A 26,845-nucleotide genomic window follows, 5' to 3' on the forward strand; every position below is an offset into this window, starting at 1 on the left:
AGAAAAAATACTGTTTTCATTATTAATGTGTTTTCTAAGTAACATAGTTCAGTTTTGAACAGCAATAAATATCAGATAATTCTTCTTTTGCAAGCTAAAGACTTTAGCTTGGCCTGATATCTGCATTTGTGCATCCTCAAATCATTGACCATTGATAATTTTATTAATCAGAGAAAGAGATGACATTAAACACTACATAAATACAAGCACAAGAACATGCTCATGTGCTGCGCAGTCTCAGTGTCCCTTCCAAGCAGACACACAGATGTCACATTCTACAACCACGTGCATCGTCCTGGCACGGTGTGAAACCCTATTCATTTGCAGTTTCTCGTGCAGGACAGCTCCTTTCCTACACACGCAGTCTTGCCCATCCACCTCAAGTGCTCTGTAAGGTTTCTTGAGTCTCTTGCCCAGTCCTAGGTTAGTTACGGAATTAACTTGCAGAGGATATTCAGTGAATCAAAAGCTTGAATGTCTTTAGGATATGCCAAAACAACCATCCTCTTTGAAGAGACTTTACACTGTGGCAAGAACAAATGCTAACAGTAACTCTCCTGTACATGCATGGAAAGTCCATGCTGGAGTTTCTAGCACAGACAGTACATCTGGAACTGTAGCTTTCTAATACTGTGATTACTGAAAAGGATTGTGAACTGAGCTAGACAGCTGTATAGTTGTACACAAATTCTAGGGCTGGAAGAAGCAAAAGTAGATTTCTTCTGACCTCTTTTTTTCTCACAGGCCATTACATAGCACATGTTCTCGCGCTATGTCTACTAACTTGACAAGAGCATATTTTCTAGGGCTGTAATGCCAGGAAATTAGGGATTCTGTGTGTGTCAGAGGAAACAGCGACAGGCCTTAACAGTCTGAGCCTGAGATGGTTGTAGGAGAGGTCCACAGAGCTGTAATCCTTAGGAAAGAAAACAATAGTAGTAGGAAAAGGAGTTATGAAGTTTGCAGAAGATTTAACAGCTTATTCTACCAGCCTGGACTCCAGCCCAACACAGCATCCAGTCTTGATTTGAAATTATCAAGACATGGAGAATTCACAGATTTTCTTGAAAGTTTTTACAACAGATAGTTGTCCTCAGGGTTTAAAATAGAAACACTGTCTTATGTTTCACTTATGTCACATTCTTACAATCATTTGTATGATCCTAACTCCTAGCCATTTCTTATTGACACATCTGTCTCTGCTGTATTAAAAAAAAAAAAAAAAACCTTTAAATGTCGTATTTTTCTCTCTGAATAGCCAAATACGTGATCAAAAATTGAAAAGTATAATGGCTATAAATTCTTGCCACAGTTCTTCTTGCATACACCTGGAGTAATGAAAAAACATTGCCATCTGACAGCTCGCTGGTAGTGTGTGAAATGATTTGTTGCCTTAATTGCCTTAATTTATTTCCCTTTGAGAGAACTAAATTCATTAGAAATAAAAAAAAATGCAGCATAATAAATTTGTTCTAAAATAAGCATTTAAATAAGAGAACTTACTACGTCAAAGCCTTATTCACCATGTTGAACTGATGGTTACTTCAGCATGAAATTTACACAAGGAAGTTTGCCAGAGAAAAAGCAGCTATCATAACAGATCTGGCAGGCATATTCAAAAGCCTCCATAAAAGAATACGTGACCATGAAACCAAGCTGACATTACCTTCTGATGGGTTCGGCTTTTAATGCAGTTTTTATACATTCATATCGAACACATTTTAGTCTGGACTTGTTTTCTCTTTTGTGGTAGTGTATTTTTCTTGCATCATCTTTGAATCAGCAGAAATTCAATATACTTAGTAACAGTTGCATCAGTATTAGTTCAGATATGAAAAAAAGGCATTATCATCATAGGAAGTATATCCAAAGGTGCTTGGGATAGCTTGCTATGAGCAGACTAGAACACTAAGCCCTGAAGTTCAACCTGAAGAGGAGGCAGATTCTTGTATTCGTGCTAGTTAAGTCAGAAGATCTGAGCTTTTAGGGGGCTGGCTTGCATCTGATAAGAAGCCCATCTTGAATTCAGATAAGATGTTCCAGGTATAGGAAGTACTGTGTACGAAATTATAGACTTTTCTAATTGCACTATAGACAAGTGATGCAAATCTTTCCTCAGATTTCATCCAGCTACATCCAGATGGAAACTACAACTATGTAGTTTCTCAAATTAATTTTGTGTAGTTTCTCAAATTAATTTTGATGCATAAGGGTGTAATTACAAATTCTCTTAAAATTCTAGAGGTTTTAGGTCTAACTCACAACCACACTAAAGTGATTTACACTAATTAGTCAGTAAAAAAGAGGTCCTCACGTGGGGATGTGTGTGATGAATGCCCACTGATAGCCCCCTCGCACTACAAAGAGTGAAAAAGTGAAGCCTTAGTTTAAGTGAGACGTGTTCCCTGTCTGTTCTTTATATACACTCAGAACTAGCATTATAAATGGAATGGAAAACTGAGTTCATATCTAAGCAATTTAAAGTATTTGTGAAATCTACATAGTAGTCCACATTCTAGACCAAAAGCGGAAAAGCCTTTCGAGATTTCATTAACATCAAGATGCCTTCAGATTACTCCATCTGTATGCTACATGGTGAGAAATAATGACTTCATGATATTGATGTACAATCAGGAAAATTGAACTTTTTTCTATGCTTTACTTTCTTTTACCCAAATTTTGAAGGAGAACTGATGGGTCGGCATTCATAAAGGCTAATTATAGCATAGTGAAATTAATTTCACTATGAAATTATATGAAGGCTGGGAAATTAGGTTCCCTAGGCTGACCTTAACTTTTTAAATATACTTGGGAAGCTAAAGAAAACAGTCACAGAACTTGCTAAAAAGTGAAATCACTGCCCTTCACATACTTTCACTTGAGATTTTAAATTTATATATATATAAATATTGGCAGAAATTTTGTTTTGGTATTCACTCTGATTTGGGGAGGATGTTAGTAAACTTACATTGTTTTTTCCTACCATTTTCTGAATATATTCGAGTTAGAAGTACTTCTAGCAAAAATGGTTATAGGAAGTTGCATATGGAAGTATTTAGGGAATTATATCTTCAATACTCACGACAGAAGTGCTCACGTTTTCAGTCAGGCAACAAGCAGAAATCACAGCATATAACTTTTCAAAAAGTTAGGCAATACAAAGCCTTCAAGTTTTTAATGCAGTATAAGCAAGCAAATCACCACGTAAATATATTGATGTTAGCGGAGAGGGCAAGGAGGGATGTTAGATTCAGCAGCCTTACTTTAACAAGAATAATTTAGTACCATTCTATTTCATATATACTTATCTCCTCCATTTGCTTAGCTATCCATCCATTACTGATTCTGATGAATTTTTTTAAATGATAGAAATATTCATGCCTTAGTTTATTACAAAACCCACAATTCAGCCCATTTTCAGTCAAATAACTTCTGAGGCATAGTAAGTCTTTCAGGCAATGTGAGGTGATTTTTGTGGTTTATGATTTTAGCATATATATTTTCTGTAGTTCTGATCACATATTTTGTGCTGTAAAGGAGAAAGGGAATTCTTATTATTATCTGTTTTAGATAATGACTTTGGATCTCCTGCTAAGGAATACTTGTCAAGAAATTATTGAATGCAGAGAACAAGTGAAAGGAACATAAACTTCCCATGTTGTTCTGTATTTTGCACATGCGTTTGTATGAGTGTGTATGTATAGGGAAAGTACTATGTACAGTGACAGAAGAACCAGGTAATTCAAGGATGGAAATTTTTCTCAGCTAACAAAAGTAATATAACGTAAGCTCAAAAAAGAGCATTGCTTTCTGAAATATATGTTCATTTTCACTATATTATCTGATGATGATATTACATAGGAGGGAAGAATTCTAAATTCTTAAAGGTATTCATATTTTTGCCTTAAGAGACGATGATGGCATCTTAAATGTGAGGTAGCAAACTAGCCTCAAAGAACAATAAAACATGTCGCTATCCCTCTGCAACCTCACTGGCATCCTAAGCTAGAAGCCCAGAAGAGTTAAAATGGCACACAAATCCTGCAATAGGAGAATATTTTATTTTACAGTGACAATTTAACACCTGCTTCTCAATTTCTGACCCATTTCCCAGGACTCTGGGACTGGAATTTCTGCAGTTCCCTGCAGTGCTGATAACAGAGATGGAGAGCTGTAAAAATGTCTATTTTACGTCTGGTGTTCTTTAGTGAAAGGATTGGGGGACATTCATCATTTTTAAGGAGCTTTCTTTTTAATGCTGTCATGGGAATGTGTTTGATTTACACTCCTCCTCACCACTGCTCCTGGAACAGTGGAGATTATTTTCGTGGAGTGGAATGGCATTCTGAGATTTATCACGTGTGTTTTGCAGTACCAAGTGCTGGTGTGGGAAGGACTGGGGAGGATGGATGAAGAGCTTTTCAGGTAAGGATGCAGTAATTAAATGGAAGGTTTTACATTAAGCAGCTGGAAAGAGTCCTGCATTTTTTAATGCTGCTTTAGAACCTGCATCCTTCCACATCTTTTGTGTCTAGCAAAATAATAAGAGTAACCAAAATAACATAGTGAGCACTTAATTGCTCATACAGATATTACAGACACATAAAAAATGTATTTTCTATTACAGGATCTGAGATAGCTTTAGGGAGAATCGTGTTAAGCAGATAAGGAATATTAATGTTTAGATAAAGTTATGCGACCTATCCAAATCACATAGTGAATATGAAACATGGATAGGGAAGAAAAACAGGAAACCAAATTTCTAACTGCCCATTCTCAATTTTACTCCATTTTTCTTTTATTAAAATCAAAGTTCTTTCAGGCTGCCATGCTCTTCTCTCCTATTTCTGGACATTCACCCAAGCCGAAGGAAGTTCTGCTGGGAGAAAATGAAAGGCAAGAAATTATCCCATAATTTAGGAAGAGCTCAGTTGATTAGGTATGTTTTCACACCTTACAAGATGTTGCTGCAGAACTAGCCTGGAACTGAAAACACTGAAAAATTTTATTAAAAAGGGAGTTTTTCACACATTCTATGCTACCACATTTCCTAAGAGAAAATCATCTCAAAAGGATGTTCACAACTGACTCTACCTGACATCTTGATGGTCTGCACGGGTTCTACTCTTAAGGGAAAAAGCTGGCAAAAAGTGATGGTAGGAGAAAAAGTCTGGTATATATACATAAACCTCTTTGAAATAACTACAACACTACTCCTGCAGAACACACAGAAGCAAGAGAGGACTACATAAAAATGCAGCTGTCAGGATGCCATTACTACAAGGGATCTGCTTGTAATGTCAAGAAATAGCAAGACAATGCCTGCAAAGAGGTTAGCAACCACAAAAAATGCATTAGATGCCTAGGGACAATAGACTGAGAAATAATGGAATATCACAAATGCTACTTAAGATAGGAGCACATCTATTCAACTTCAGTATACCTACTAATTTTTTGACTGAAATTCCTGTGCATAGTGGTGCTAAAAAAAGTATAAAAGTGAATCAGTGATGTTCTGGAAAAAATCAACAGTCCTGCTGGGGTAAAAAAAGAAAAAACTTTGTTATACTAAACAGATGGCAATTCTGAACATATACTGGGAAATGGGAGAGAGGTGCAATTCTGCTTCAGGCTCTAAGTCTGCAGTGTAAGCACAAAGTTTTGCCTTATTATGCTATGTAACTTTCTGAGAAAATCTGTAGCTGTCCTCTCAACTGAGTGAAAAGGTTTTTCCAGACCTCGTCAAGACTGAGTCCTTATCCACTACAACTGCGAAATCCCCTAGCACTTCAAGTTGATTTCTGAATTCTGCTGTAGCTGGAATTCTTTCCTAAGGGACAAAGAAGTGGTGAGTAGCAAACATAAGAGTGCCAACACAAGCAGAGAAAGAATTCTGCAGAGCCAGTCCTAAAGGATCTAATGGCAACTGGAGAACTATCCTTGGCCTTCCGTGCAGCAGAATCAGGTTCTGCATACTCACTTGGGCCTAAGAGCAGTCTTTTTATCACTGAACTACAAAATTAAAATAGAATGCTATCATCCCCTTCTCCCTGGCATTTCTGTAAAACTAACTTCCTCTCCCAAGCCTCCAAAAAATACTGAAGCAATTTGGCAGCTTATCTGCTAGGCACATGAATATACCTCTGAGGGGAATCAAGGCTTGGTACCTGCAGAGGTAGATTAGTTCTTCTGTGAATCTATTAATCAACCTGAAACTACACTGCAGCTTCTCCTTGATACCAAATACACAAAATTAAGTGAGTGTGCAGTAACTAATTCAGCAAAATTTTGACCCCTAAAAATAATGATGTCACACATTGTGACACAGTCTAGCATACACATAATCCTTTCTTTACTGATGTAGGTGAAACTGAGGAGGCTACAAAGCTTTACGACACAAATTGATATTGTGTTGTAAAGCACGCTTGAAGGCACACTTTCAAAGAAGCCCTGGTTGTGAATGTGCAGAAACACCTCTGTTTAAGAGTACGTTGAAGCATATAAACGCTGTCCTAACCATCTGCATCTTCTGAAGCCATGACCCAGTTATAAGCAGTAATCACATTAAAAATAATGTATATTTCTGAATTTTAAGTCTTGTGAACATTGTATATGACTTTTCACAATTCACTGTCATGCCACAGTGACTCTTCAACATATATCCCATTTTAGACTGTATCAAATCGATTAGACTGAAGAATTATTCTTTCCAGCTAAGGTTTATCCCCGGGCAAAATACACGGAAGGTTCTGCAAATCGTTTAAACTAGATAGGCCTTAAAGGTGGAATTAACTTTTCATAGTCTTTGTTGAGATTTTTTTCTCTGGTCTCTTTCCTCCTTCATCTCTTTATTAAAAACGTCAGTATTGTACTTAAATAACTGAAGCAGATCAAGTGAACTCTTTCAATGGTAATCCACCTTTGCCTTTGCACAGACGCCTTTTTTCAGCTTAGTTTATGTTACAGTTTATGTTATGTTAACTTGTTTAAGTTACTAGTTGTTCCTTCCGCTCTCTGAAAGGGAATGGTCTTGCAGCATGAGCAGAAACACAATACCTACAGCGCAAGCATTTGTAGAGTTGTTGCAGTTGAAGGGATGCAATTCTGTAGGCATCAAGCAAGGTGAACAGTATTTCTGGCAACAGCTCATACACTGGGGATTTATTATATATATTATCAATGTCCATTAAATAAGGTAAATTCCTTAAAAAAGGTGAACCTGTTAATTGTCCTGATGAAAGATAAAAGGCAGTGCACACAGTAATGAGTTTGATTTGCCAATTAATTTCTACAGATAATGATTTTATTATGTTCTTAGTGCTTCATTTTGTTTTTATTTCTCTTCTGGACTTGGCCATTTGTCAGATTTGCTGTAGGAGTTTTTCTATAGTCTAAATACTTAAGATATCTAAAAAGTGAAATCCTCTTGAAATTTTGCAATGAGTTTTCTAGCAAGAGACTTACAACATAAAGAAAGAACTACCTCAGCGAGGCAGTTAAATGGTTTCATATACCAACATCTAAATATCATGCAAACAACCACTGCAGAAAATCTCCTCAATAGCTAGGTTATAGTACAAATAAAGTAGATGGATCACAGAATCACAGAAATATTTAGGTTGGAATTGACCTCTGAAGAACTGAGCAGGGCTAACTTCAAAGCTAAATCAACTTGCTCGGGGCCTCGTCCAGTTGAGTTTTGGAAATCCTCAAGGATAGAGAGTCCACAGTTTCTGTAGGCACCTGTTCCTGTGCTGAACCATGCTCCTGATGAAGAATTTTTTCCTTAAGTCTAATCAGATGACGCACATGAACCTGACTGTTATTCCTGACATAATGTTATAACCTGGCCGGCCAAACAAATCTTACCTGGGCACCGGGGAGTTTTGTGGGCCACAGCAGTACCACTGATAGGTCGACCGTTAGGAGTGACACACCAGCAATATCCAGTGTAACTATGGCACTGAACCTGTCAGAAATGATACGAACCACATGCAGTCTATGAGACATTCATGACACGTGTACAAATGGCTAGTCCAACAAACCGCACTGGTAAAGTCTAGAACGATAAACCATGAAGGATCTTAATTTCAGTTCAATATATAATTCCTTAGCATAAAGAAGAGCTTCTTCCAAGCACAGTGTGGTAGGTCCTTCAGTTTACAATGGAAGAGAAAACTATTGAAATATGTTGTTCCTTATGCCCTATTTCAGAAGAGTGAGGTGCAGGTGTTATGAAAACCTCACAATGAAGGTCCTCAGGGGACACACAAACTGTTCGTGAAGTAAGTAATCTTGAGTTTTTTTCCACATAGAGAACATATTGTTCCACCCACTGAAAAAGCAGGACACAGCAGCATTCGCCAGCATTATTCATATCCCAAGCTGTCAGAAAGGAAACTCTTGGAATTCCTCTTAGAAATCAATTGCATTATATTTCCTGAGAGCCAATATCATTTCCCTCACCACACTTAAGCTAAGAAAGATTGTCTTCCGTACAACTCTGTAATTCTCTTTTTGTCTTCTGCAATTTAAATGCAGTAATGAGGTAGCAGAAAGCAACTGCAATTAGAATATATATCAAAGAACAAGCTTTTAACTGTCTCTCTTCTGAATTCTATGATCTAACCTACATAAACTGGTCTCGGGGTCATATGCTTGTACAGAAATTCAGCTGAGAATAGGGAAGATTCTTGTATGATTCATGCTTTAGCACAAAGATATGGACTCTTGTCACAAGATTTCTGGTTCAGATCAGGAGCAGATCAGAAATTCCAAACATTTTAGCATCTGATGAGAGTATTCAGGGGAATACAAGAATGATTAAGCTGTCTCAGCATAGAAGAATAAGGAGTGTATCACATGAACAATGGTAATGTTTGGCTCTTTTGCTGGCCAGCTCTGAAAAATGAACAAGGACTCAGCTGGCACAAAACAAATTTTCCTTCCATTTTTTAACCTTAGTGTTAGCACAAATTACATTCCATTTTGAAATTACATTTCATTACACTACATTCTTCTTCATTGTCTGCAAACACACAGAAATTCTAACCTTTTAGATAGGCAAAATACCGAATCAAAAATTTTCAACCTGACTGTATGTGCCATCGTCATTGCATTCTGGGATAAACACTTGTTGAAATTCCTTGCGAGCTTGTTCCTGGGTGTATTTCCTCTCAGCCACACATCTGGAAACATCTAGAGAAAGGCAGAAGATAAGTTAGTGTGGTGATGCAATGTAAAGGCAGGTGATAACTTAAGTGATAACCTAAAGAGAAAAAAGGAGGAAGGCTCTGAGACAGCCATAAAGAGAATGGAAATGACAATCAGTGATAATGTGCAGTTACTTGGATTATTTTTTAAACGTAAAATCAATGAAAGACAATAATTGTATCTTAATTGCTTTTCAGGCTTTTGGTCAATATCACCCTAATTCACCTTCCTGATAATAGCATTTCCTATGGAGTATCATATGCCAGTCACTGGTATACCTTTGTTCTTCTTCCTACCTTTTGGCCGTCCATTTAACTTTTGAGTTCTTTCGTTTTGCCCAAACTTGCTCATGCTGCCAAGCAGTGTATATAAAACCGAAATTTTGCCATCTCAAAGGCAGGAGGTCACAAAAAGTGAAGCACAGAGGGGACGGCAGAACTGGTAGACAAAATAGAGGGAGAGCCCAGAGAGAGAGCCTTGCTGCTCTCGCTACTGCCAAAAATGGCAGAACAAATGGGGCTTTTCCTGCTGATTTGATACAGTAATAGCTGCCAATATTCTCTCGGTGCTACTCTTCTCGGTGGCAGAAGCAGTAAGACCAGTTTTCTACTTTTTCATGAAAGACAAAGTAGAAACCAAGAAACCTTGTACTTCCTACTACGAGTTTGCATACTGTTTACTTCAGTTAGGCAGTGATCTCAGTTGTGACTATGAGTGCCACTGCCAGCTGGGTAAAAAAATTAAATTAAATTTCTTCACAGCACAGGGACTTGTTGGGGGAGTGGGCAGTTGAATAATAATTTTTTTCCATACTTAATTCATGTTATGCTAAAAATGTGTGGAACAGTTTATGACTTAGACTTAAATCAAGCCTACCTCACGGACCTTTTTGTCCACTGTGTGGTTCCTTGTACCGTCTCACACATTACTTGGTACTGGTCTCTGTCTAAGGCAAGGTAGCAAACTGAACAGTTTTAATTCAGTAGAGTCTCCATTGTCTAATATATTATACTTTGATTAGGCAGCCAAAGACTGAGAAAAGATATATAATAACCTGTTGTACCTTCTTGGTTTAAGGTAATTACAAATTTTAGCAAGTTGCTGATGCAGAATTAGTATTTCAGGATCTGCTTGAGCTAAGCAATTTCAAGACAAATGAGACCACCAGACAAGGTTAAGGTAGCATTAATGATTTCAAGATGTGACCATAACATCTGGATTAGAATGATCTCAAGCATACAAGCAGAAAAAATTATTACTGCTGATCTCTTTATTTAAAGATTGTTTGACAATAAATGGCTGATAGCATTCTAGGGCTAAAACTGTCCAGCATTTACCTATGAGACAGTGACGCTGTGGTGGTTGGTGACTGAAAATTCTTAGCATAGGGGCAGATTTTTTAGCCTATGTAAGCTGCATATTGAACAGAATCAGAAGAGTAAGGTAATAGCACTTTCATTTTCCCATTTGATACCAGCGCATCTTGACATTTCTCCAGCATCTAACAGTCCCCAAAAGCTACTCTGTCACTTAAGCCTGAGCCAGTTAAGTTCCTGGTCTCCCAAGCACCCTCTCTGTGCCACTACCATTTAGCCATATAAGCACAGAGCCAACTTGGAAGCTCTGTGTAACTGCAAAAAGCTGTCTGTAGTACAGGATGAATTCTTCACTGGTCAGCTCCACCAAGCTTTGGACAACTTACCTAGCAACATTAGTACAAAAAATTCCCTTGAAGTCCTAGACAATCATCTAGTGTGGAAAGTGTAGCATACTGAGGACAGAAACCAGTCCTCAGTATGTGTGCCCTGAACATAAAATTGGGCCCCCTTAATTCTAATCTTCACAGTGATTTATCTTTTGATCTTGAATCTGTATGCATTACTTCTGTGCATTACTTTACTGTTCTGTAAAATAAGATTTTACTTATATCACAGGAGCGTTATGAGTGTTATTAGAGAGTTCGTGTTGGTAAAATGTCTGAAGTACAAGATGTTTTGCACAGAAAAATATAAGTTTCAGACTTAAATAAACTCAATCATATTATGCTGTTTCACAGAGATGCAGTGCCACCAAAATTGGACAGAAAAGTTAAACCAGCCAGAAATATCAGAAAGATAGTAAGAGACTGAAATAATTTGTACGTTGCTACTTTAATAATATTAGATTTTCATCACAGAAAAATTGCAATTATGTACTGTGCAGCTCACACAGAATCTGTTAGTATATGCACTGCCAAAGTTTGTGAAAAAGAAACAAGAAATATTTTAACCAACCTTTGGTGTCATTTGCCTTATTCTGAGTATGGTTTGGTTACACAGTATTTAATAACATGTGGTTTTAATGTAGCTAGTATTTTAACTGAAAATAAATCACTTCTTTGTTGGACCTCTGTCCTCGTTTTTCTAGAATGACATGTGGTTTAAATGTCTAAAAGGAAAAGTGATATAAATTCCATGACATTAGGTCTCTTCTATAGTACCAGCAGGCTTATAAAATATCTTCAATATTTGAATTATCATAAAAGCACACCAGAGAGAAAGAGAAGTTCTCCAAATTGTCCACCACTTTGTTTCTAAACAGCTTTGTGTTCTAAAGGCATCCTATTTGTAGATGATCTAATATTCTTTAAAAACACCAGTGGTCAAATTTAGTGGAAAATGAAATTCAGGTTTCAAGCCTTGTTTTGTATTATAACCATGGAAACACTTTAAAGCTGTTGGGCATTAACGTCCTTCATTAGGTCAAAAAAAAATCTTAGTAAGAAGTTTTCTTATCAAGTTAAGCATCTGAAACCATGAATAGTCAAAATATTATTCCTAGTTCTGATTTTTTATTTCATCAAGGTATTACTATAGGGTAAGAACTATAAGAGAGATGCAATCCAAATCTGATAGAAGAAATGTAACATGGTTGTTAAGATAAAAAGAAGGCATACAAAGATATTTTTCCTTGAAATACTAATTAATATTAGATTACTAATACAGAAGAGCTAAATTCATTTTAAATACATCACTGAAGTCAAAAGGTGCTACCATATTTTTGATGATAAGTTTGTAAGATTATCCCACCTGAGTGTCTGCCTGTGTGTTCCAGTCACAGTATTTTTTGAGTTTACTGCCTAATTTCAACCATATTTTCCAGAGGAAAGGAAGAATTCAAGAAAATTATGTTCTATAGCTTGTCTAAAATAACAGCTGAGAAAGGAGAAGAAACTTAAACAGCAGGAAAGTGTGAAACACGAGCTCACATAGAAGTATTCACACAAGAGACAGATATTAAACATGCCATCAGATGTAGGAAGACCTTGCAGCTCCTAACAGACAAAATTCAGTCAAGTAAAAGACTCAAACTTGTAGAGAAAGCAATCATTCACGTGTCCATTGCTTATACTCACTCAGTGAAGCCAAATGCTGGGTCAACTGTGCTAAGTCCTAAGTGTGCACTCAGCAGTGCAGAATTCTTGCTTAAGGGCCCCTCTATGTACCTCACACAACTGCAACTAATGAAGATGATTCATATATGCACCCCACATCAGTAGGACAAGTCTAGGCCTAAGTGGCTTGCTAATACAAAGCTCACAGAAGTATTGACGTCTAAGGGGATTCCAGTGCGATCTCTCACACACAGATTCATCTTTCCTTGTTAGCTACAACAGGGATGATTTAGATCAGGAGGGCCCCTGATCTATCTTGAAATGAAGACCGAGAGTAAAATATGGTGGGACTTACCTGACAGCTCTGTGTTGACTGAATCAGCTCACAGCTTTGATTTCCATCATCAGAGCACCTGGCCAAAGGAGTCATAGCTCTTTTGAAGTGAAAGGAATCACACTGGTGAAACACAACCCAAGATCAGAGCGGACTCCAAGTTTGCAAGGTGTCGGAAGAGGAAAAGCACTGTGCAATGCTGTGCATCACTGGGATAAGTCAGTCTCATTGCAATGTATTGAGCTCTAGAAGAAAAGCTTTTCTTTTTTTCTTCTTTTTAAACTCCCACTTTATTTCTCCTCTAGTTTAAGTATTAATAGGGAAGCAATCCAGCAGGCTCCAACAGCAATTCAGTGTATGACATCATAGTGAAAAGCCTGGTTCCAGGACCTGTAGAAAGCTGAAATGAGGCTTTATTTGTCTATATTCAGACAATGGAAAAAATAATTTTGCAGGTATGTATGCCCAACTGTAATTTTGAATTACTTCAGTGGCTAATGGGGTGAGATTCTAATCTCTCTACTCCAGGAAAATGGGCTCTTCCTTCCTTCCAGGTAAATGGACTCTTACATCCAGAAGCTTTCTGGGAAAGAGTTCTCCTAGCACAGAAACTGAGCATGAAGATACATGAACGTATGCTCGATTAGCTCACTGGGATAATATTACTGTCAAACTGGAGCAGTACTGGGCTCTGCGTTTTTTAGCACATTGGCCTGTGTGTTGTTTGCACTTCTATGACTTAGCAGATGGACTGGAGTCTAGTATCTGGCACAGATAAAATTTGGTGGTATTTATGGCTGTGCTAAGCTTCTAACTGGAACAACACAGACTTCCACTTATTAAGTGCAGTGATGTAGGTGCATATCCACAGAATCTAGAACCAGATTCAGAAGCACAGTATTTCCTAGAATGGCACTAAAGCTAACAGGAAACTGCAGTATACAAGGAAGCTCTTAAAACAGAAGTAGCCTCACAAACAGTGCAGGAATGACTTGGAACTAGTCTATTTTATGTACTGTTTCCAACAGTATAGCACCTAAATACTGAGCTTTGGAAGAAAAAAACCCATCAACTTTAACTCTGCTGGCTAATCCTTGAATAATATATCATACAGAGAGAAGTTTATTACTGTGAAGTAGAAGTTTATTTTTAAAACAATGACACAAACTCATCAAGGGTGTAAACACCATCTCTAAACTGACATTTAATACAATAAAATTTACAGAAACTGTTGGGCTCCACAGGGAGATCTAACCCAGACTCTCTCATGGAAAAGTAAGCAGCTTGCCAAAAAAAAAGATAAATCTACTGTAAAGATTTTGATTTAGTCCATCCGGTATTTTTTAGTTTGCTATATAATTTCAATAAGAATAGAAGTACCTTTTGTAATCTCAATACACTGAGCAGCCTTCACTTGCTTTCAAATAGATTACTGTGTGTGACACGGGGTTATTATGTATTTGCACATAAAATCCTCTTAACAGTTTATTTAGTTATTTTATTATTGATGGACTATCCCACTGAACAGATCAGAAACATTTACCATTTTTTTAAAACCACTTATGAAGTGGTTGAACTTAATCATTTGAAGAAAACATTCCCTTGAGGGCTTTCCACAGATGCTTAGCTGTTCGTATGCTAAACAGAAAGATTTTCTAATGTCGTATAGATTTGAACAAGCAGACCTGGTATGGACTAATCTAAATAACTCTTATTGCTTCTCTGTAGGTTTCCCGTACTGGCCCTCCATTATGCCTCAAAATACCCATATAAGCTTACTTGCCCTTAAATTTAGAAGTGTCTAGTGCATCATTAAGCTGTTTAAAGTTAGCTATCTATTTGAGCGCTTAACTGAATTGGCCTAACAATGAACCAGATTTTCTTTCCACTGCTGCAGTTCTTTCTCCCTCTTATACCCTTTTGCTAACTGGTAATGATACGATAAAAATCGAATGGCCGTAATTTGTAGTTCATTTAGCACAGAAATGTTTTATTCAGAGCACAAGACTCAGTTTGGTTAAATCCACAGACTACTCCCAAAATGGAAATTTTCTACATTTGAGCTAGGTCAATGCATATTCCAAAGAGCAGAGCATGACCAAGGAAGCACATAGAGCTGTAGACTGTAGTGATAGCAAACACATAACAAGTTACATGCCCTCAAAGTTTCAGTTTCAAAGATGTAGATCATTAGCCTCTTGGATTAGAAAGGATGTCAGTGCAGACATTAAGCCTGACACAGCCATAAAAAAAAGACTTTCTGCTTTGGGACAAGGGCTGGCTGACGCTTTCACTGTTTATTTTTAATGCTGCATTCTGAATTCAAACAAAAAAGCAGAGCAATCTTAGTCTAAACTCTTCTCTATTGGCATCTGACAGCAGCAGGCAGTGTGTTTTTTTACGTTTTGCAACCACCCAGCAATTTAGATAGTTAAGCTTTAAGATAAAATAAGGAATGCTGTGCTGGAATCCTTCTTGGCACAATAATATTTCTCTGATTTGCTAACAGTCACATTTGGAGAGATACAATGTGACTAGAATTGAATCAAGTATTTGCAAGAAAAAACAAAGCCACAGAAATCACCCTTAGTTTTTTGATGTTCTTATATACCAAAGACCAGACTAGGCCTGCTGAATGGAACAGAGTTGATAAATAGTTTGAAGAAGTCTAATATGGGCCTATTTGTAACTCTTGCACTGAAAATTTGATGAGGTTTACAGCTATTTGTGGTTTTAAGTCTTCAGCGCAGTATTGTTGCTTTAGCACTAGTAGTTGCTACTTCATATGCTTTTAGATTTTCATTTTATATTAAACCTGAAACTTAAAGTGACACTGCATGGACAGAAATGTAAAGAAAGACTGCACAAAATTAAAAAGATGACTTTTCACACAATTGGAGTAGTGACTGGAGGTATATTTGACACTAAAAAGGTACTTTTTTCATGCCTAAGAATGTTCTTCCACTCCTTTTTCCTGCACATTCTGTCCGGCTTAAGTAAATTCTGCTTGAAGAAATATTATCAAGAGAAATGTAGTATTTAAAAGTCATAAATCTACACACAGACACACACACACACACAAATTTTGGACAATATTTTAGTGTTATTGACCTGTTTTTCATCTACCAGTGGACGTATATAAACTGCTACATAAAACTACTACATATATGACTACTACATACAATTACTCCAAACATACTTAGAATGTTGTCCACCCCATTTAGTACCTACAAGCAAGCACAATCAAAGGCCAACTTCTCCTGCTGACATAAATTATATTCTGCTAGATACATTTTGTTCATCAAGATGCTGAATATTTTATTTCTTAAATTAACACTCCTTCCAACAATAGCTTGATACAAAACAGTCAGTTAAGGAAGGCTCAGAAACAAAACATACAGAGGTTGGAGATTGACAGGATTTTGCCAACACTACACTCTAGAAACATGCAGAATCAGCCTAGAGCTGAAACTTCAGTGTCCAGGGTGAGAAAAGTATGTCTGCAAGAGGAGCAGACAGAGCCTAGCTAAAATTTTTTTTTAATTAAAATCTGCTCAACAATCAATTTTTCCCAGGAAAAGGCATATTTTCAAAAATACTCTGAAATCACTTCTCAGTATGTCATCTTTCTCATTTTCATTTTTTCCCCAAAGACTTTAAAAAACCCTCATCTCTCTTTTTTCCTGTTTTCTCAGAAAATATGAGGGAAAAAAAAGAGAGAGGTGAAGAGGATAAGTGAAAACTGTTTTGCTTTCAATCTGCAAGCTGTGCAAGCTTGCAGTACGTCAGGTGAAATGCAAGGTGCTGGCTTTATTTTATAGATTGATACCTTGATCCAGTCCCACTTTCACTCATTGCAGTTAGGAACAGAACTAAACCTACTCACTACGTTTGCCTCCCTCCAAACTAAACATCTCAGGAGCATATTCTGCCTTCCAAAAGCAGCCCCCTAGGCTGCCTTCCAGGCAGGGGATGTACTGGCCAAGTGAACGTTCCTGCTCATGCGCTAACCTAAGGGACTCACTTGAGCACTGCAAGAACACATTGAGCTCATAATTATGGGCTCACAGCCTGCTCACAGCCTGCTCACAGACAAACCTAAGCTTGAGAGCAGCCTCTGTAGGAGGTGTGCATTTAGAGACCACTTCCAGCATTTATAACCCAGTTTTTTAGCTAAGAGACAACAGTAGCATTTTCCCAAAGAATGCTTAGGTTCCTGCGTTATGGGACCACAGCTAATATATGAGCCCAAAATTCAAGTCCTAAGACAACTACTGACCAGTGGCGTGCTTCTTCATCTCCACAAAGGGAATATCACACCAGCTTGTTTATCCAAGGAGAGAAAGGAACCTTAATTACTAACTGCAGCATGTGCTTCATTCTGTCATTAATTTATTCTGCTAATAATTCAAATGAGTGTAACTTCTCATTACTGCTCTAAGCCTCACTTTTAATGAAATGGAAATGCTGGATGCTTCTCTCTTTTAAGGAAAGCAAATAGCAAATAGTAAAATACCTCTTTATGGGAAATTCCACTCATATTTTGATGTGCTTCGGTTCTTTATGTGAATCCTGAGAATGAAGATAGTACCTTTTGTTATGTCTATGATAGCCCATAAAAGAATGGCATTTTTAAACAGCCAAGCTCTTTATGATACCATAAATGAGTTAAGCTAAACATGAGCTATCTAGGGTTTCCAATAGAGAAAGGGGGATCTACTGAGTTATAGACTAACAATACTACTATTGTGTGTTTTGGCTATCATTGGTGTGTTCATGAAGCAACAAGGCCCAGCTGGGGCCACCTCTGCAAAGCCTGAATACATACTCTGAGTGCCAGCCAGAGTATGTATTTTTACTACTAGTTCAAAAGGTACTGCAAACCCAGGTTGCCGCTACGTGATGACAGTGAAGTAAGGAAATGTGATGCAAGTTAGCAGTTACACTTTTATAGTGATAACAATTTGTATCAACTATTCAGCCATTACAGATGTCTTCTTCTAGTGAAGCACTGGTAGAGAAGCCAAGAATGGTATGGCCGGAAGATCTGAACACCTCATCTGGGATGCTCCAAGAACTCTAGGTTAGGGAAGGTAGATACACTGTCAGGACTGGACATGTAAACCTGTTTTTCCATTGACCGCAAAGACAGGATGCCAAATATTATTACTAACCCACTTATTAATGGATTCAGAATATTAGTCTCCAGAGCATCAATTATAGGCCAGTTGCATGCAACTAAAAATGAACTGAGAAAGAGAACAAATATTTTTATTTTTATTTAAAGAAAAAGAAGAGAAAAAGAAGATAGAAGAAAAAACGATAGTTCAAGTGCGTTAGCCTACAATGCTTGCTGATGCCTTTCATGGCAAATTTTAGTTAAAGCCAACAGGAGTTCCTCTCAGCTAACTTTAAGAGGGGCATCTCCACGGGAGATGGAGGCTTTGCTGCTTAAGCGAAACATTCCTAGTAGCCATTTTGGAAATACCACAGATATCCATAATTCAATCACAGACCTTGCACGTGCTCTTCAATTTCCTCCTAAGAAGTTGTCTAAATCTCAGCAAACATTCATAGAAAGAGCTTAAATGCCTACAGAAAGTTTAAACGACCCCAGGTGAAGTAAAGTGCTACTTGTTTCAGTTCACCTCACGCCATCAGTAAAACTGTGAAACGAGCTGTTGTGGGAAGCTAGTCATTGTTCTCTAGTCATTGTTTCTCTTGACATTCTGTACTCTGAAAAATTCTACTGATCCTGTAGAAAATCTCCTACTAACTTAGCTAGGACTAAAACTTGTTGTCATCTCAAATAACGGGAAAAAGGCACAATTGCGTAAAAGAAACTTAACCCTACTCATCTCCTCCTAGCATCAAAACTTCAGTTTTAAAATTTTATAGGTGTTAATTACTGTCGTGGGAAACTGCTTAAAAAGCCTAAAACTAATCAAAAACTGTAACAGGAAAAATACAAGTTCACATTTTCAAAGTTCATAGGAAAAGCCTTGTTCAGTAGTGGGGGATGAGCAGGGTAGCAATCCCGAAAAAAAAATTCCACCTATTGTAGCAGAAGGGAAATGGATAGGACTCTCCAGAAATGACCTAAAGTTTTCTCTTACTTTTCTGATGTCTGCAATAAAAAATTCACACGACTTAAAAGAGAATTTGAATATTGTATGTACAGTACCATCCTACAGTCATGAGACTAAATTTTACAGAGTAGTTCCAAACACTTACAGGAAAAAAAACAGACTTTTTCATAAGAGATGTTGAAGATGCTTCATGAAAAAAACACCCAACATGTTTCAGGTACTGTTATATATCACAATTCAGGACAGATATTCACCCGTACACTTGTCAGACCAGCTAACACAAACTACAGAGAATGAGGTCCTCAGTCAGCAAAGTACATGCTAAACACATGCTTAGGTTTGAACACATGCAGAAGTACTGAGACCACACCACTGCTTACTGTCAGGTTTATACTAGGTACTCTGTGGCTGAAGGGCCTTTTTTCTCTGTGTCAGTCCCTAAACATCTGACATATTTTCCTCAATTCTTCCTTGATAAAACCCTCAATGCAGTTGATGGTCTGAACTACCAAGATGATTACATTTAGGAAAAATTCATAAAAGCCAGTTTGCCTTATAAGCTGAGAATGCTCACGTTATAAAAACAATTTTCATCCCAGGTTCTCTAAAGTTTCACAAAGCCATATAATAACTTCTTCCATACCAGTAAGAGATAGGGCAAAGGTAGGTTTTGTGCTATCCTACCCACAGCTGAGAACCAGTTCCTGAAGGCCTGACTGCTCACAACCCCCGTTCTCTCAACTGGATAATACTTCTTTCTTCATAGGAAAACAGGACCTAAACAAGGCACAGCCTCAAAAGGCCACTTAGTCTAGCTGCAGCATAACACATACTTGAGCATCAGGTAAAAACCCACTTAGCTTGGAAGACCGCAAATAGGCTATTACTGTTTAACCTCAGGCCTTTGGGGGATTTATTAGTCCCCAGGAAGCCAGCCTCTAAAAAGATATTGAATGAAAAGGCTGATTAGAGAGATGAGTCCTCCCTAGGCAGCGTGAAAACAAGTCAAAGCTTGAATTTAATGGTATCTGTGTCATGAGTCCCTTAAACAGAAGGAACGCATAATTCCACTTTATCATTAATACAAAGCAAAGCACATGTATAATATTCATTTCTTATGGGACTTATCTGGTGTTGTATTTTTTCCCAATTTAAAAGATAAACCTGAAGAAGAGCAATGCTGGGTCAGGCATTATAATACAAACCCAGTCTGGACAAGCATGTAGACAAGCTAATTTAAGCTCCTTTTCCTACTTTCATGACAGTCCGGCTCTAGGGAATTTTTCATGCCATGACAACCTCTCCTACGCACAGGAAACTGACAGAAGGTACCGGCAATAGCAGCATATCCAGTATGTCTCCTGGGCCCCATTGCCTTCCTCCTCACAGAGCTGAGAAGCAGATTTTCTCTGCAAAGGCTACAACGGGTCTGAAGAGGATGCCTCTCCCATCTCTGTTGAGGAAGCTAATTTTAGCTAATATCTTGTGCATTTCAGTCTCCATACAGCAGCCTTTTGGAGTAAGCTATGCCAAGTTCTGAATCATGTAAAATTTCCATTAACTGTACGACTGTAGCTATTGGCCCTACAGGAAGGAGACTGCAGTGCTAGGCAACAGTCCCTACTCATAATGGGCAGCTACATAGTTCAGGGCTATAAATTAAAGAGTTTTGTTCCTTTTGCTTTTATAAACAGTTCACAGGAGTTTTGGGTTTGGGTTTTTTTTTTTTTTTTGGTAATATGGTGCTTCTGCATGTTTTTTTCAAGACATTGTTCAAGACTAAGAGACTTTAATTTGTACTTTTCACATGCACTGACAGAAAGTATCAAAGGCTCTGTTTTGTAAGCTATGAAGCCTTACAATGTAACATCCAGAGCTCTCCAGTCCCATCTTCACCAGCTGTAGCAGATGGAACAAGGCCAAGTGATAAAGGACTCACGGTCAAGGTTGTATTAGTCATAGGAATAGATTTACCCTGACATGTATGAAGAAAATCCTGTAAGAATAACAAGGTTTAGCTCTTGGTATTTCATTTCGCCCAGTTCTTCGTATGTATGTACCAAATTCACTCCACCTGCGTGTGAGGATCAGGGCCATAGTGCTATGACTTTCTATACTCCTAAACTAAATGTTTTGACGAACATTTCTAGATCCTGAAGAGCTCTACACAGAACAGCCTGTGGTTGTGCTGCTGAACTGCCTTACACCCTCAAAGAAGGTGGCTGTGTATATGTTGTCTCCTGGGAATAGCTCCAGGAATGCTAACTCCTGCGCCACGTGCACACAGTCCTTGGGAAGTGCTAGCTGACCCATGCTCAAAGTGCGGTGGGGATCACTCTACCAGTATACCTGCTTAGTCACACTATGTCCTGGCAATATTTAATTTACCAGGGAGACATCCCCTGTCTGTCCTTCTGCCTTGTCTAAAAGCAGTCATATTTCTTTCCCACTTCTTGTATGTTTTGCTTCTTTGGCTATGCTGGACCAGCTTTACCGTGAAGTATGTGTGTGTGCACAGGATGCCTGTGCATGTGTGCAGTGCATCCCCATCACAGGTGATACTTTAACAGTCCCCCAACACAAATAATATATTTCAGCTGTCAAAATACACTTATTTATAAGACCTAAAATCTTACTGCACAGTAAATGTCTGTCTCAAGTAAGTGGCAAATCTCCAGAAGTTCAGAGTTTAGATTTTGTTTGGAAAATCATCCAAAAATGTGGATGTTCATCTACAGTTTATGCAAACTATTTGAACCCTTTGAAACCGCAAAAGTAGGCTGGAAATTTTATAAGATTAGGATAACGTTTCCAACTTTAGCAACTGATTCCAGAACTGTCTGGAAGTGGACTGAAAAAAAAGAAATATAATAAAAATCTATAAGGTCTTCAAAAAAAGCAAACAAAAAAACTATCAAAACAGTCTATTGTGATGCTTATTTTGTCACAGGTGAGTTGTTTTTCAGGACTGAGGGGAAAGTTCAGCATTTATTCATTTTCAGGTTTGTTCATTCTTTCTGTACTTTAGAAAGACATAAACACGTGCAAACACATTAAGCCATTTCAATCTCTGTTACAGCTATCTGGAACTAGATGGACAGAAGTGAGAGAAAAGAAAAAGTAATAAAGCTGGTCAATGTATTTTATTGTTTTGCTTTGAAATCCAGGCCATGAAAATTGTTTCCTTTGCAGTGCTAAAGAATTACCTCAGATAACCACTTTTTCTATGAATGTAACTTGAATTAAGAAATATAAAGGAGAAAGGAAACAAGGTAACTTTAAATCAATCTAGCTCTTTCTAATTTAGCAGTTAAGTAAGTAAGTAAGTCATCAAAAATAAATAGGTCAGACAAATATTGAGAATAACTAAGGAGATTAAAGGATGATCAATCCAAATTCGGCTTTTGCAAGAAAAGACACATCTAGGGATATCTGGAGAAAGCAGACACCAATCTGACGATGGTTCAATCCCAGCTCTGAATGTATAAACAAGAAATGATGGACTCAAAATCATTCCTTAAGACTGCGGGTCATAAATTGTCAAGGTGTTAAGATTTTTAATGTATACACTGAACTGAACAAAAAGCCACTCATAATGTTTTCAGTTAAATAAAATGGTTCGTGGAAGTATCTCACTTTCAGACAAGTTTTGGTGGGGTGCAAGAGGGATTTTTTCCCCTGAGAAGAACAGAGGAGGAGATATATTCAGACTTATGACTGCTCTATTTCATTCAGAGTGATCTTGGATTTCAGATGAAATTTAAACCTGTGAATCCTACACTTGGGGGTCAGAGATGATCCCATCTATTTTTTCTGTTCATAACTTACACATCTACATATATGCATTCATTTCACTTCTTCCTGCATTAACAATCTCAGATTTGATCCAAAAATTCATGTTTTAATGCATTATTGGCTGTTGTTTTTAGAGGGAGTGATTAAAGACTTCCAAAAGGATTTATTTTCATCCCAACATGGAATGAAAACAAATTCTGAAACCTTGAAAGTTGCCCTGAAATGGAACCGTCATCTTTTGGTTAATCCTACTAAAACAGCCCTTCTGTTCTTTGGTCAAGCATCACCTGCCATAACAAATTTCACCACTCAAAGGCAACCAGCTAAAAAGGGTCTTAATCTGAGACTTCCTCAGTTGCTTCTGGAGGTTTGCTGGGGCTATCAAAGGTAGCTCTTGCAATGCCGAAACTGAAACTGCAGCTAGGCCCGTGGATCATCTTTTTCTTCCTTCAAACTTGTTTTCACAGCTTGAAATATTTCTGATGACTGTAGCCGTGGGCAGGAATAAAGACATTGGTCATTCCAAAATTTTAGACTTTGATCAAATAATAAATACTATGAAAATGCAAAATGAAAATAGCACTGGTCTCTTGCTGATACTGACTAAGCAAATTACTGACCGTCGTGTGTCTATTGACAACCAAGGGAAAAATATTTAAACAGTAGAGTGAGGTTTGCATTCATTTAAACGAAAGATTAGAAGAACCTAGTTGATGAAGGCATGATATCTGTTTACTATTAGCAATACTTAAGATGCTGAAGGTGTCTAATTCCAAGTCTACAATTGTAGTGACATGCTAGGCATTAATAAATAAACAATAAATGAGCACTTCTCCGAATTGTAATTGTTTACTGCCTGCAGCAAAATTTGCCAGCATTGCTGGACACACTTTGGGTAGGGCAATTCAACTAATATTTATGAAAAACTCCTTGTAGATGAAACTGTCAATATATTATGAACAATTAAGAAAAACATTCTGCAACGCGCATTCCTGTAACAAGTGTAAAATGCTCTAAATGTATACAATGAACAAATACAAAGCGTACAATAATTCTCTCTGTTGTTCATGACTGTAACAAAACCTTTGGCTCAGGTAGCTTCAATTATGTTATCCTTTTGCATAAGTAAATAGATCCATCAGGTAATACAATGGCTTATTATGAAAGAACTGAAGAATGAGCATAGTGTTTCAGTTAGGAAGAAGAAGAGACAGAATATCTCTTTGAAACAGTCTTGATGCTTCAGAGGCTTGCTGGAGCTAATGGAGAGAGATGATGTGGAAAATTGCCTCCTAGAGGTTGAGTCTGTGTGGTCCTTGGAATTTTTTTCCATTATCTCTCTTTTTGAACAGAGAGCAAGGGAAAGCAAATCTTTATCACTGGTATTTCTGCATTTTAAAAAAGAAAATCATGGTGTAGGGAGTCACTCTACACTTCAGAAGGGAATTATGTCACATTTCTCTTAGCATAACTGCATTTTCTAGCATTGGCTTACTCTAAAAGTCAAAAGATTAAACTGTGAATGCTTTATAAGTATTGGAACTGAAATGCAAGGGCTGCAGATGTTGCACAGTTTCTTTAAACAGAGAACAGAAGTAAAAGAGTGGATGATGTAGCTAGGAATGGCAGGGAGGGTTCTAAGCATTACAAACCATTTCACTGAATTTCAAAATTACGTTATTTGAGGCTTCAAAATTACGTTATTTGAGGCTTTACAAGCTTTCAGATGTACAAAAATTCCTACAATTTATAGGGACTGATTTATGTCATAACGACAGATTTATGTCAGGGAGAATTACATTTTAAAACTAATCAAAACAACAATAACCAATTGGATCTCTTTCTGCTAGCTAAATGATTACAGTTAGGAAACACAAGACTGAGTTCGACCGTCTCTAACTTGAAACATCAAACTGCAGTAGACAAGAAAAATCAAACAAAAATAAATCTAGTTCTTATTTCTGAGATATCTGAAAGCCATCCCCAGTGGAGTACCTGAGCCTGCAAGGGGCTGGTCATTCCCAGTTCTCATTACAAGGTAACTCACAGAATCACGCCTAACACAGACAGGGCATCAAACAAAGACCTTGTTCCTCCAACTTACTGCATGCAACTGCTGCTCTGCATAGACTTCTGCTTATCTCAGCAGTGAATCCATCATGAGTGAAATCTATTTACAAGATCAGAGATGCAGCGTGATAATCCAAGTGAATTTAAAGTTCACTGCTACTCAGGAAGCCATTTTGCTCATAGGAACATCTCATTCATCTGGCTGCTAAGCTTTCAGAGGTAATTCACGCAAAACTAGCACAAGTGTTTCTGCACAGTGCTGTATTCTTGCTCCATGTACCCACTGCAGCTGAAGAAACAGTCATACAGGAACTGTAGATGAGATTTTCCACAGGACATAGTCCACAATGAAAAATGGCTTTTTTCTCTTGAGAAGTGGACCAACTAGACACCTGTTTAAGGCTACTTATATACTGCAATTCAGTGTTTTGGATCAGGGATGGTCACATTCACCTCCTCTCCATTTGTAGCTCTTTAGTAAGAAAAAGCTTTTGATTGGGAACCCTGTGCTGATTAAACCAATCCCCGAAAAAGCTTCACCTTCATCGTTTTCATTGCAGCTTTTGCTGGACTCAGAAGTACAAGATTATGGGCAGAGACTTTGGAATATGTCTCACAACACTGTGTTTTCTCATTGAACAGATAAAAGGGAATCCACTACCAAAACAAAAAAAGAAGCCCAGCAGGCTCAGTGATAAAGAAATGGTTTTTTTCATGGAAATAGTTACTTTTTCCATCAATAAAATGAATTCCAGGGTATTTCTATGCATTAACCGCTAAAACACTGAAAGAGAGATACCAGTCTTGAGGGTCCTTCAGAACGAGGATCTAACCTTACAATTTGCTTAATAGCAACTTATTATCCTGTAACTGGGTTGGAGAGTCTTATATTTATTCACGGAAAAAGATTAATTTATCTTGTGTAGCATTTATTTACTCATGTAGCATCTTATAGAATTACCAGGAGAGATTTCTACCTGCTTGCCTCTAAGATAACTCTTAAAGTACAGCATGCCTAGCTGTCACTTTCAAAAGCTATTTAAAGTCTGTTATCTTTCCTTGTGATCACAACTGGAAAGCTTTGACTTCCTCACCTTTGCAGTTGCCCCGGTAAGCAACTTCCAGCTGAGGGTCTTTGCATTTTGCTCGCTGAAATTCACACCGGGACAGAAAAGTTCTTCCATCAGATGCACAGAGAGACTTCTGGGGGGACCCTGCACAGTCCAGGCTGCATTCTCTGTCTTTGTCTTGGTCCACTCTCAAAAACTAGAAAAAATAACATAAAATGATGCTGTAGAAACTCTATTCTCCAGTAAAAATTGCTGCCTGATCACCACCCCAAAGAACACATATAGGTATTACCCAAAATTGAAAAGAAAGCTCTGTATTTTTAGCCTATTCAAATAACAGCTAATACAGCATACCTGGAGTTGTTCAGCTGCTGCTATGAAATGGCAGCCATTATAACATTCCCACAGCATATAATAAATCTACTATTGCAAATAGGAAATCTCTGAAACCCTCCAACCAGTATGAAGCGGAACACAGTGGCTCAGAGTCTTTAGAGCAAAAATAGTAATAGCACAAACGTTCTCCACAATAAAAATGAGAGAGCAATGGATATTTGCCTATTTTACTAGCCACGGGTGAATTAGCCTGCAATAGCAAGCTGCAAAGTTTAAGATCCAAACAGGATTTCTAACGTCAATACTCATCTAAAATTTTATCCATAATATTTCCAGTGGTCTCGAGACACCAAGATGCCTGAAGAGAGGGTGAGCAGGGTTGCAGAACTGATACCAACACTGCAGGATTAGAAGCACTATGTGACGCAGGGAACAGATCGTTTATTCCTGCAGTGTACACATTCACAATCTAAAGGCTCATTGGTGCAACAGAAATTCTAGTGATATGTTATGGATACGTTGGTACTTCTGCATATGCTGGCCTATGAAGAAAAAACACGCCAGG

General features: G+C 37.7%; 1 protein-coding gene across 10 annotated transcripts in view; it reads right to left on the reverse strand.

Annotated features, from left to right (window-relative positions):
* The window catches only part of SMOC2 (SPARC related modular calcium binding 2), a 155,740-nt gene that overhangs the window by 82,267 nt on the left and 46,628 nt on the right, over window positions 1-26,845 (reverse strand). For all 10 annotated transcript variants that reach the window (XM_068939124.1, XM_068939126.1, XM_068939123.1 and 7 more), the window contains 3 exons: window positions 25,969-26,140; window positions 9,092-9,198; window positions 7,870-7,969 (listed from right to left, as the gene is read on the reverse strand). In XM_068939124.1, coding sequence (XP_068795225.1) covers window positions 7,870-7,969; window positions 9,092-9,198; window positions 25,969-26,140 — 379 coding nt within the window. The remainder of the gene's footprint in view (window positions 1-7,869; window positions 7,970-9,091; window positions 9,199-25,968; window positions 26,141-26,845) is intronic.

Source organism: Struthio camelus, chromosome 3 (genome assembly GCF_040807025.1).
Source record: "Struthio camelus isolate bStrCam1 chromosome 3, bStrCam1.hap1, whole genome shotgun sequence".
In the NCBI taxonomy this organism is placed as follows: domain Eukaryota; kingdom Metazoa; phylum Chordata; class Aves; order Struthioniformes; family Struthionidae; genus Struthio; species Struthio camelus.